This window comes from Pleurodeles waltl, chromosome 8 (genome assembly GCF_031143425.1).
Source record: "Pleurodeles waltl isolate 20211129_DDA chromosome 8, aPleWal1.hap1.20221129, whole genome shotgun sequence".
NCBI classification, from domain to species: Eukaryota; Metazoa; Chordata; class Amphibia; order Caudata; family Salamandridae; genus Pleurodeles; species Pleurodeles waltl.
Window position 1 is genome coordinate 614,033,403 of NC_090447.1, and position 13,045 is coordinate 614,046,447.

General features: G+C 41.3%; 1 protein-coding gene across 1 annotated transcript in view; it reads left to right on the plus strand.

The window, feature by feature from the left end:
- PRPS2 (phosphoribosyl pyrophosphate synthetase 2) overlaps window positions 1-13,045 on the plus strand; it is a 181,373-nt gene that overhangs the window by 110,075 nt on the left and 58,253 nt on the right. The window contains exon 5 of the mRNA XM_069204704.1: window positions 57-230. Within this exon, the coding sequence (XP_069060805.1) occupies window positions 57-230 (174 nt within the window). The remainder of the gene's footprint in view (window positions 1-56; window positions 231-13,045) is intronic.

The window sequence follows — 13,045 nt, forward strand, 5'->3', positions numbered from 1 at the left end:
TGTTTTAATAATGTTACATTAAATTAATTTTTCGAAAATGTTCCTTCTGGTTACAGGGTGACCTCAATTGCAGACAGACTGAATGTTGAGTTTGCCCTCATCCACAAGGAAAGAAAGAAAGCCAATGAGGTTGACAGAATGGTCTTGGTTGGCGATGTCAAGGATCGGATTGCCATTCTTGTCGATGACATGGCTGATACATGTGGTACAGTGTGCCATGCAGCAGACAAGTAAGTTGGCCCTCAGTGTCTGTGGGTTGTGGAAGTATTTTTGTTGTTGCCTTGGCTCTTGAGGTCTCATGAATGTATTATGAAACTAATTTCGACATTTCGTACAAATGCATTATTCGAGCATGTGAGTCTATGAACTAAAACAGTGAGAGCTGTGGTTACTGACGTTGCCTTATCTAACTTCATATTTCAAAACATTTGTATAGAAGCACATACTTTGATTTTGGTTTTCTTGACTGGCCAGCTCTTAAAGGTAATGTTTCTAGATGTGCTGCTAAATTATTGCAGTGCTTTCTGCTGGATTAATGCAGACTATACCACAGCAAGACATTCTTAAAATAGTCGTTATTTGAGGCTATCATCCTTTAGTTCATGTATCAACCATTCTCGGTTTCTGTTGATCTACAAAAAAGTAGGCTTTTTTTTCCCCCTTGTAAACAACCCACATAACTTCACAGAAGTCTCCAAATTTGCTTCGTCAGTTTGGCAAATTGTGTTTCTAAGCCCCTCAAGAATAAATAATGATGGAAAACTGAATTCAAATATTTGGGCAGTTGAAAAGAAGGGTACATACAGCAGTCTTATTAAATCCCAGCTTCTACATTTTGTTTCTGAATTACCTGGAATGCATAGGGGGGGGGTCATTAAGACTTGCTACACAAGTGAGATAAGACATAAACCTAAGAACAATCTGTTTCTGTAGTTTGCCAGCACGTTCTTGAGTTACAGCTGGTGATTTAAGCTATTGAAAGTCCATTTAATAAAGGGGTCGGTGGAAAGCCCGATGGAACGCTTGAAAAAACTCTAAAGAAGTGACTGTTTTGCAGCTGTTTGGGTGTGGCCAAGTCTTTTGATTTTTCTACAGTTATGTATATCATATAAATATAGGGACTTTGTCAGCTTTCTTCATCCATTGTTCCGTTGCACTGTCATTCAAACTTTATTTCTGCCCACTGCAGCGTACACAATGGCACCGAGAGTCGGTCCAGTTCAGCTGTTGGCCAACGTCACTGAGTGACACTATTTTGCTGTTTCACAAAGAGCACATCCACACAAGTAGTTCCCTTCAGTGGCAGAGACAACTATAGCAATGTGGTTTTAAAAAAATATATATATTTTTTTTAATGTTTTAAATAGTTGAGGCTTTGGCAACTCCCCTACTAACATTTTGCAAAAAACATGCAAAACCAGCATTGACAACGCCAACAAGATGGCAGCAAATGCCAGACCTCTGTGCTTTTCCAGGGTGTGTTATACTCATTTGTGTGAATTATTAATGCGATGCAGAAAACAATCTTCTGTTTTATTTTCCTCATTTAAAAATTCAGATTACAGGCAGTGATGGTGAGTCCTCATTTGCATTGGTAATAAAATGCAAGTACTGCGCCTAGGTTATGGTGCTTAGTGTTCGTAGTTGATCACCATCTTGTGTGGTTTAGGGAGGGGACGTGGACTGGAGCGGACTTCTGCCACTTGTTAGAAAATAGTTTAGAAGCTCCATGCCAGGATGACTGGTGAAGGGATATTCTTTTCTCCCATACATTGCATTACGGCTTCCTGAGATACTGAATTGGATGCTTGTGTGAGGTTATGAGGTGGACCCAAGTCTTCTGATTAGAACTCGCTTTCAGAGGGTATCTGCTGATAATCTTCGCCTGAGTGTCGAAGTATTCTCATGCAGAGAATCTAGACAGTAATCTTTGATCTGGGTCTACGCTTGGGAGTTCATAAATAGTGCAAGGAATCTGAAGGAATCCACATTCATGTGCAGAAATTGGGCAATATGTCAGTTTGTTTTATAGCCTTATAGCACACCGTAGTGGGCTATACCAGCCGTTAAAGGTCTGAACCAAATGGGAGAGCCTTAAACAAGGGAGTGGGGACTTTAATGCCAGTATAGCCCAGGTACGCAGGTCTAGAAGGCTATTGGAACGTTCTGCCTCTCAAGGGCAGAATGTTGTAATAAAAAAACATAAACAAAGGACTCATGGAGCTTGAGGGGATTAAAATCCCCTGAGGCTCCTTGAGGCCTTTGTTCACACTTACAGCTGTTAATAAAAACATTGGAATGTTTGTGTCACCCCCCCCCCCCCACATATTAGGGATTTTAGAGGTGCCCAGTTTGTGGGTTCCCCTGGTGGAGACCAAGAAATTACCAAATTACATCCAAAACTTCATTTTTTTAATGTATTTTTTTTAAATTGTAAAAAAGGCCTGCAGAAGAAAGCTTGTTCTTTTTTCCCCCTGAAAATGGCATCAACATATGGTTTTGGTGCTAAAATCACCATATTCCCAGCTTTCAGGAACAGGCAGACTTAAATCAGAAAACCACACTGTTCAACATCATTTTTCTGGGACATATCCGTTTGACTATTTTTGGTGCTTTCATCCTCCTTCCAATTAGTGACAGAAATGGGTGTGAAACCAGTGCTGGATCACGGTCAGCTAAACATTTCTGAAAAGTAGACAAAATTCTTAATTCAGGAAGGGGTCATTTTTGTAGATCCTATAAGGTTTTCCCACTGAAAATAACAGCTGAAATAAAAAAAAAATGAAATTGAGGTGAAAAAAAACTTCTCTCCACGTTTTACTCTAACTTTTCCTGCAATTTCAGATTTTCAAAAGCAATATACTGTTATTTCTGCTGGACTCGTCTGGTTGCGGGGATATATAGGGCTTGTAGGTTTATCAAGAACCCTAGGTACCCAGAGCCAATAAATGAGCCGCACCTTGCAATGGATTTTCATTGTATACTGGCTATACAGCTATTTATTTGGTGAAATATAGAGAGTCAAATATAGGTATCAAGGAAACCTTTTGTATTTCCAAAATGGGCTAAGATGTTGATAAACAGTGGTTCTTTGCACATCTCTGAATTCCGGTGTCCCCATACTAGAATGTGAATTACAGGGCATTTCTCAAACAGTAGTCTTTGTCTACACACTTTCTTACATTTGGAAGGGAACATGTGGCAAAAGACAAGGGGCAATAACACTTCTTCTTCTATTCTTTGTTCCCCCAAGTCTCCCTATAAAAATGATACCTCACTTGTGTGGGTAGGCCTAATGCCCGCAACAGGAAACGCAACATGGACACATCACATTTTTACATTGAAATCTGCCTATTTTTTTTTTAAGTGCCTAGCTGTGGATTTTGGCCTCTACCTCAGCCGACACCTAGGGAAACCTACCAAACCTGTGCATTATTGAAAACTAGACACCTAGGGGAATCCAGGATGGGGTGATTTGTGGGGCCCTCACCAGTTCTATTACCCAGAATCCTTTGCAAACCTCAATTTGGCCAAAAAAAAACACTTGCCTCACATTTCGGTGATAGAAAGTTCAGGAATCCGAGAGAAGCCACAAATTTCCTTCCACCCAGCAAAAATGTCTGGGTTTGGTAGGTTTCCCTAGCTGACCTCCACCTTCCATACATGACATGCACAAGACCATTCATGGCGCCAACCGCAAGCCCAGCACATTACAACACTCGCATCAACAGACCGAGCCATTCAAGGGCCCATCACTTTCATACGCCCACATGCCTGACACAGAAATCACACCAGCTGATGGGAGTGTGTGGTCTGGCATTGGCTAGCAGTGTGTTTTAGTGGTCATCAGCAAATCACGATTTACACCACCGGCCAAATGCCACTCCACGCACACCGCCAGCCAAGCGCCACTCCAGCCACACCACCATCACTTTTTAACAAAGCCATTAACTGGTTGATTATAAATAAGTACAAAACTACAAATACAAAAGCTCTAACTAAATACATGACAGTAATGCCAACCGTGAAACTGAACATATGAAAATGTAAAACAGGCAGTTTACGCTCACAATAGTTACCACAAATTCTTTTGGGTGTGGTAACTCATGAAACAGCCAGCCACACACAGCCCAGGCTTTGAATGACAATATGGGCATTACATCAGACTCTCCCTCCGGATACCTCTTCTAGCAGAGACTTTACACTTCTTAGTGGGCAAGTCATTTTTTGGGAGTGGGAGGAATGTGATCAGGAAAGTGGCGATCTTTCAATCTAGTCACATCCTCTACTACTGCTTCTCTAGGAACTCTTGCCTGTTCTACCACAATAAGGCTCTCTATCACAGACTCCTGAAACATTTCATCCTTGACTCAGGGGAACAGTCCTTGAACACAATAAAAACATTTAAAAGTTGCTAAATTAAATGGATTTCCAACTTTTTCTACCACACGTAAGACTTGCGAACAGCATTGTAAGGTTCCACCCTCTGATTTTCTTTCTCAACACCACCCATGTGCTTATTGTAGTCCAAAAGACGCGCAGGTTTGCGCACTTCTGCAACCTGACGCCTAACAGTCCGGAGTCCAGGTTTGATCGTGGATGGTAGTCCGCATGTGCACATCCCTCCTGTCTGCAAATTTCAGAGCTAGCAGCTAATTATTACGCAATGCACTGCATTGTCCCCTCACGCTTTTTATAGACAAGCTCCCTTGGATAGCCTTTCTGGTTAGAACGGATTGTGCCACAAGCAATAGTGTCCACTCTGAACAATTCCTTGAACAACTGCACTCCAGTGTAGTTACCTATGTACAAATGGAAACCTTTTGTTAATCAGTCTACCAAGTCCCACACAATTTCCTCACTAACTCCAAAACTGGGCGGACAACCGGGGGAGGGGTGGAAGGAGGGGGGTAGACAGTGGGGGGGGGGGGAGGGTGTCCATACTGGAATCCCTATCAGTGTAGACCCAGAAATTATACACATCCTGTACTACTTTCAGACAGCATATACATCTTAATTCCATACAGTGCCCTCTTGCTAAGAATGCACTGTTTTAAAAACCAAACTCCCCTTGAACAGGACTAAAGACTCCTTTACAGATATTTCTTTCCCTGGAACTTAGACCTCTGAAAACTGATCTACAAAATTATCAAGTACAGGCCTAATCTTAAAAAGACAGTCATAATCAGGGTGATCTTGTGGCGAGGCTAAAACATTGTCAACAAAATGCAGCATCCGAAGAAGCAAATACCAATTATGACTCACGGTTGCAGGAAATATAGCTGTTGTCATCAAGGGACTAGTAGACCAATAGGAAGCCAGTGACTGCTTCCTTATCAGCCCCATTAAAATAGTCAAACCCAATAAATTATTCAACTCTTTCAGATTTGTGGGAATCCACTGGGGTAGCTCTAGAATGAGGCATATGTCTTGCAGCATTATCCTTCAAATACTGCTCCTCCTACAAATTAGTCTGCTCAACAATCTCTTCCCAAAATACTTCTTCCATAAACAACTGAAATAAATTGACAGGCAAAACGTTTTTTGTAGTCACTCTACACCCTGGGAAACCAGTAAAGGCAGGCAACTCAAAACATGTTTGGGGCAACCCAGAGTTCATGTCTTCCAATGTGGAAATCTTTAAGCCCCAGACTTCTGCACTATTGACACATCAGTGTCCTCATCTAAAAAGGCCCTTCATCTGCACTGCGAGTAGTTTCCTCATCAAAAGATTCTTCTCTGACAGACCATTCACTGCCCGAATCTCTCACTTCCCCCGCTGCCTCGGTTGCAGTGCCAGTCTCATAATCATGATCAGAAAACAACTCAAAAAGCATGCCAACAACCTGCTAAGTGATCACCCTGCAGCTAGACATGATCCTTTCTAACAACAAATGGATTGCCAAAAACAACCAGCACTGTCTAAAATAAGTAATAAACAAAGTGTGGCTTTATCACAAAGTTATGTACTTAAAAACTATACCACTCACTTGCCTTAAAATGCTAGACTCACCAGCAACTACTTTGCATAGACACAGCAATCACCAAAGAGATCCCACTAAAAATAAAAGCATCTTAGACATTAGACACCACAAATATCATTGTGCACAAATCTAAGGACAATTTCACACACATTCCTGCATTACTACACCAACTAAAAACATGCTGTTCATGCATGGCAACAATACTCTTTTGGGGTAATTGTTTTTTCTTACCTAAAACATGTAACTAAGCAAACTGCAGGTCAACCACTGCCAAAACCGCAAGGAGCCACAGCAAAGAAAACAAAAGCTTTGAACTAGAACAAAAAGGAGAAATAAACTGTTATAATCAGAAATGCACATACTTCGCCAGTTGACAACCACCAAGCATTTAGAAAAATTCCTTGGTGTCTAGTGGTTTCTGCCCCACTTGGGGGCAGATGGGCCAACAAAAACATTGGCGGCAGAAATGGCCAAAAGTTGTGTGCCCTTGGGGGGGTGGGGTGTGACCCTTGCCCAAGGGCTGAACCTCCCCCCCCCCCACACCCCCCCAACATAAAAACTGGTGTCTTCAGAGCCGATGGGCCTAGGAAACAAAGGCTGATCTGCCCCCAAGGGTGGCAGAAATGGCCATTAATGTGCCCTCCTTCCCACTCAAAACACACACACGATCCCTGGTGCCTAAGTGGATTCTGCTCCTCTTGGGGGCAGATGGGCCTAAAAGAAAATAGGCCGATGTTCCCCCAAGGGGGGGGGGGGGGGGGGGGGGGTCAAAAATGGTCCCCATACACAAAAAAAAGAAAAAATAATCCCTGGCATCAGTGTGGCTTCTGCCCAAGGACTAGAGGACCAAACTCACCCAACAGTACATGGCACCTGAAAGGGAAAAGGGAGCCCAAATATAGAAGGGTGTCAGACATAACATATACTGTTTAGGAAAGCATCTAGCAAAACAAAAAAATTATCAGTACTTGCTTCTACCACACATCGCACAAGATGAAGACATACCAGTGGTCAGTTGTTTTCACTCACTGAGCCTATATAATGACCAACCATCTGAATAAAATATAAAATAAAATCTTTGCGATATAGAGCTAGCTCTGCAAAATTAATAAGATTCATGTTTCTGAAATATGAAATTGAGACTAGTATCTCTAAGTAGCTTGCTATCAAACTGTAGGTGTCACGGGCATAAAGAAAAACTGATTATCACCCTACTAGTCAATCAAACCGAGGTAACTCAAACAATGCGGTGTCACAGATCTGACCCCTAGTGTTGTTGACTCAAGTTTGACCTGCATTTTAGGACTAGAGCAAAGCAATTATCAAAGTCCCCAAGAAAATGGTGGAAGAATTTTAAACTTGGAAAAACCAATCCCAAAACCCCCCGCCACGCAAGACTCACCTGGAGGGACGCTGGTAATGGCCTGCAGTTCTGACAGCTCTTTACACATCCCAAGAGCTCTCTGGCATGGTGTGAGAGCCCCCTTCTAGTATGTATACACATTCAACCAGTGTGTCACGCGAGGAAAATCCTTGCCCCCGATGTCCTGGCATCCTCCCAGGAACACTAGTGCTTTACAATACTATGGCACCATCTCTGGACTATGCTGAAACTAAGGTAGCTGCTGGCCATATACATGCCATTGTGCAACTTAGGTTTCACAGAACCAAAAGTTCTAGCAGTAAAAAATTAAATGGGCTGAAAAGCGTGAAGGACCAATAAATGGGAGTGAACTGAGGGGACTGATTTTGATGGAGAAAGAAGAAAGTTGTGATGGACAAAACTGGAAAATTGGGCACATACCACATAATACCTTTACAAATGGTTAAGTACAGGTGATTTTTTTCCCCCTCCCCCCGCCCCCCTTTTTCCCCACTCTCCCCACTCAACCCCAGTTCCAACTCGGAGACAGAGGTCCTTGGATCCAGGTCTTGCTTGCCTATCTTGTGTCTCTCCACCAGATTGTTCAGCCCATTCTTAGTTTAGTCAGAAAAGATCCAGCTGTCTTCTATTTCAATTAAAGCATCCTCTACTCCCCAACGTTTTTGGTCCAAGCCTTCCAAAACAGTTCATTCAAAACCCATTGGGCCATGTCCTTCTTAAAGTGCCGGACTACTGTTGCCAAATTCCCCTCTTAGATTACTAATATGTTTCTGCTTCCTCATCTTAACCTTTCTGGTAATTAAACCAATATACAATGAACCAAAGAGACACTCTATAGATCACAAAGCATGAGATACGGTGCTCATTTTATTCCAAAGCCAGACTTATCGATTACTCAGTATCACACTGTGGGATGGAGATGTGAGCTTGCTCACACTTAAGCACCTACAGGGTAGTGCACCTTGGATGTACCGCAATTTCTGGGTCGTGTATGAAACAGCTTGTCTTTGACATTAGAGGTCCACCATAAGGCAAATCTTTGTCTCCGCATTGGATGAGAGCCTACACTTAGCAGATGCCACTTTCGAAAGGTCCGTCGTATTTTGGTAGCTAGGTCAACTGTCATGCCAACAAATACATTTTCAGAATTTTGATTTTTTTTTTTTTTTTTTTTTTTTTTTTACAAAGCAGAATGTGGTGTATTCAATGCTGTTTTATGAGCCTGGTTTATTTGTCTTAGGTATGCTCTCTGCACCAGGCTTTCTTCCAGGGTCTGATTGTTCCGGAAAAGTCTTGTCTCTAAACCATGCCTCTTACACCTAAACAAATTGGTCTATGGTTAGATCACCCCTGAAAGCTCTGGGATGGTAGGATAGAAACTTCTTAATTTGCTATATATCTGTGGGTTTCTGGTGTACTGCTGTTGTGAGACTTAGGTTGCGAGCTATAGTATTCAGATCATGGTAAGTGATTAAATCCCAGCTGATGTTACAGAATAAATGAAGATGTGGGTGCAGACTGTCCAACCAGTGTAGAAAAGATATCCAGTCATTTTCGGGCTATCCCATATATAGGTGTTAAGCCCTGAACGACTTCATAGATAGGTGTGAGTGCACTTTTAATGATTCTGTCGTAAGCAGGCTGTGTATGGGGAGTTCTGCATTTTCAGCTTGTAGAAGTAACCAATCTTGCAGTTGAATTTTTGTGCTCCTGTAATTTGTTAGTTATCTAAATACCAATCCAAATGGATTTTATCAAAATCCTGCTGGAGTCGCTGTTTGCTGTAAGTCAAGGTGTCTGCTGTTCTGGACCAAGCTCCAAACCAAGTGGCGAGGATCCCTCTGCACATATAGGTGCTAACATCCACTTCAATGTAACTTGTTAGCCTCCTGGGGTACTGCTGTCTTCCATTACCAGGAGGACTCTTAGTTACCACTCTGCAACTGATCCGCGTATACTCAAATGAAGTTTGTTTTGTTCCGGTACTGTTGGCAAGAAAGTTATTTCTTGAAATTTCCTGAGCTGCGAATGCTGTCTGGCTGTGCTCTCACCCTGTAGGTTTTCCCTTCAATTAGAACCGGGGCTTGATTTATCAGGGTCAAGACTTTAACAGTGTCTCTCTGCTTGGGAGATCACGTTTGTACAAGTGACACTACAGTCTCTTCTCAATCACGAAAGCCACTTGAATTTTCTTCCATATTGTGCAAAGGAATGTTTTTTTTATTTCACTAATCAGTAGATGTTGCTCTTGGTACAGAGATGAGGATCATGAAACCAGCATCTGATTTCCCACAAAATGCGTCCCACCCTTCCTTACTCCACTGGGATTCTTGCACCATCCAGGCCCAGCACCTGAGAGCCTCTGACCTGACTGGGCTCTTATCAATTTCAGTAAAGAGCTTTAAAAAGTAAATTCGTAGGAAATACTTTGTGTTGGCTGAAAGAGTTTGGGCCATCAGGTCAACAGACCTATCTGTTCATTCGGAGGCTATATGAATAGCGTCTCTGTAGCATGTCAGTTGCTGCAGACCCCCCTTGCAGAGCAAAGGAGGGGACTACATTGAAAACTCTAGTTACAGAATGTTTCTTGGAGAATAGAAGCCATCAAGGATTTCGTATATCTTTTTTGTCTGATGTTTGCAAATACCTAATGGTTGAACATTTGTGGGTGCTCAAAGGTCTTAAAATATTCCAACCGGGCTCCAAGGCACCTTGTAGAACTTTCTGCTTTTCACTTTTTGGATAAGTAAACCCACTTAAAAAAAAAAATACCCAACCTACTACTACAACTTCTAGCTGCATTTATATGTTAAACCATAAGACCTCTATGTGCTGGTCAATGAACCAAAGCGAAAGGCTTGTTCATATTCTTGAGGTTCACAGGGACACTGTTCTACAAGGTATGCGAGGATAGTCAAATATCTCTTATGGAGGTACATTTGCAGTGTCCTCATTTACGAAAGTTCCACCATCCTACATAGGCTACATAGGCATTGGTGGATTTCATTACAACACTCCACTTACACCCCCAATATCCTAACCCTAACTTCTCACGCAACTATCACATACGTTTTTGCAAACATTTTTTGGCGCATTACATTTTAAAGATGCAGACTTTAAAGCTGGAGACAGTATGTCTGGCAGCTGAACAGTGTCTGTGGGGATGGTGCACCCGAGGCAGTTGAATAGTAAAGTGGCGATTGAGAAGATGGTTCTTCACAAGTTGGTATATTTGATACTGCCGTTGTGGTGGAAGGTCGAGAGCACCATGTCTGCAGACATAAATTCTGACCGCAAATCTGTCTTTCCGTCCATGCTTTTCTTCAGGAACTGTGCTTTGTTTTGCTGCCTTTGTGTTGCACTGTGTAGTAATCACCGCAGTCTTATTTTGATGTAGGTTCTTTATTTAGCAGCCCCAGACAACATTGTACAGGCAGAGGATCCTTCACCACCAGCTTCCTCCACTCCAACCGCCACCCATAGAATTCCCCACACCAAAGGTTCTAATGTTACATCATAGCACAAGACTGTGCTAATCTTTCAATATACATAAGTGTAAAGAATTACATACATTACCTACGTTACAACACATCTTCCCTTTTTATATTTAAAAAAAAAACTAAAAAAATAATAGAACTTCCATACACGTATATCTTAATCACATAAATACACTATAAGCAAGTTACACATTTTCTTTTTAAATTCATACAGGTTGATCAAAACAGAAATGTAAAAAAAAAATATAACAAAAACAAACATTATATTTTTCCATTAAACTGTATTAACACATACAAAGTCATCAAACCTCTTTGGTTTGGAAATAATCCTACCAAACCTTCCAGTGTTGATTTGACTGTCATTGTTTGTACTGTTTTGTAAGTTTTGTGTACCTGTCGCTTCACTTTCACGCAGCGAATGCTAAATACTATCATGAATTGGTGTTTCAAGCGCACGTGTTTTACTGTCACTCCTCCCTAATCTACTGTATACATTTACCTCTTCACTACTCGCCTTTTCATCTGTTTCCAACCAATCATAACTCTTGACATTCTCTGTTTCAGCTTGTTTAACATTCCTACACTTGGAAACCCTGCCAAATGCCACACTTTCCCATCACTTAATTTAACTGAGTTACGGAATACTTCATATACTTTCAGAGGCTCTGAATATCTGCTTTCTCCTTTCCAAACTTTTCTCTCTTTTCTCACTTTAACCCAATCTCCACATTTTACTTTGGATTCTCTTGTTCCGATTTTCTTGTCATACCACTCCTTATATGCTTGTTGGGCCTTGTTGATTTTCAATCTTACTTGATCAGGTGACCATTCGACTCGCTTACCAGACGATAGCCAACCAAGATCCTTGCTGATAGGTTCACGACCTCTCATCAAGGAAAATGGACTTTCCTCAGTGACGCTACTGGGAGTAATTCTGTAAGCCCAAATTAACTTACATAGCTCACTTTCTCAATTCAAACCATTACTCTTGGCCAACTGGATACTCCCTTTGATGACCCTGTTGAATCGTTCCACTAAACCATTTCCTTCTGGATGGTATAATGAGGTAGTGATGTGGATTACACCATTTCTTTTTAAAAAATGTTTGAATTTCTCAGCCACAAATTGAGGACCATTGTCAGTAATCATAGTTTTAGGTAGACCTTCTCTTGTAAATATTTGGTCTAAAAATGTAATAATTCTTTCACATTCTGCCTTATGAACTATTTCAATCTCTGGCCATTTTGAAAAATGGTCCACTGCGACTAGAATAAATTTGTATTCACCATTATTGCATTCCACCGGTCCCACCACATCCAAACCTATCTTTTCCCAGGGCATATTGGGACAAGCAATGGGTAATAAAGGTGGTTTAAATGTTTTCTGACACTTATCAGAACTATTGCATTCTATGCAGTCTCTTATTTATTTTTTTCAATTTGCTTATCAAGACCAGGCCACCAATACCTGCTTTTGACTCTTTGTTTAGTTTTGGATATTCCAAGATGTCCTTCATGACATAAATCTAGGATCTTTCTCCTAAGACAAACTGGAGGTACAGCTCTTCCACCTCTGTACATCATATTGTTTTCTAAATAAAGTTCATTTCTCACCTCCCAGAAAACTTTTCCATCTGCCCCAAGATTCTTTTTTTTTCAGGTCAACCTCCATTTATGTAACCAGCTATTCTTTTTAAACTGTCATCCTTAATCCATCCTTCCTTCCATTCCATAATATCAATACCTTCCATCCCCTCATCAAATAATCCAGCCACACAACTCTCCTCACCCATTAGTTCATCTACATTTTTAATTGGTAATGACATTCTACTTAGAAAATCAGCTACTTTGTTCTTGACTCCAGGCCAATACTGTACATCATAAGTAAAATCCAACAATTTTACAGAAATCCTGCTCAATCTCGGAGATGCATTTTGTAATCCAGCAGTCGTCAAAACCTTTGTTAAAGGTTTATGATCAGACCTCAACAAGACATGCAGTCTCCACACAAATTGACGAAAATGGTTCAATGCCCACACACAAGCTAATGTTTCTCGCTCTATGACTGAGTATCTCTCTTCAGCTGGGGTCAAAGACCGTGATGCAAAGGCAACAACCCATTCATTGTTCTCATCATCACACTGTCAGCACCGCCCCCAACCCTTTATTACTTGCATCTGT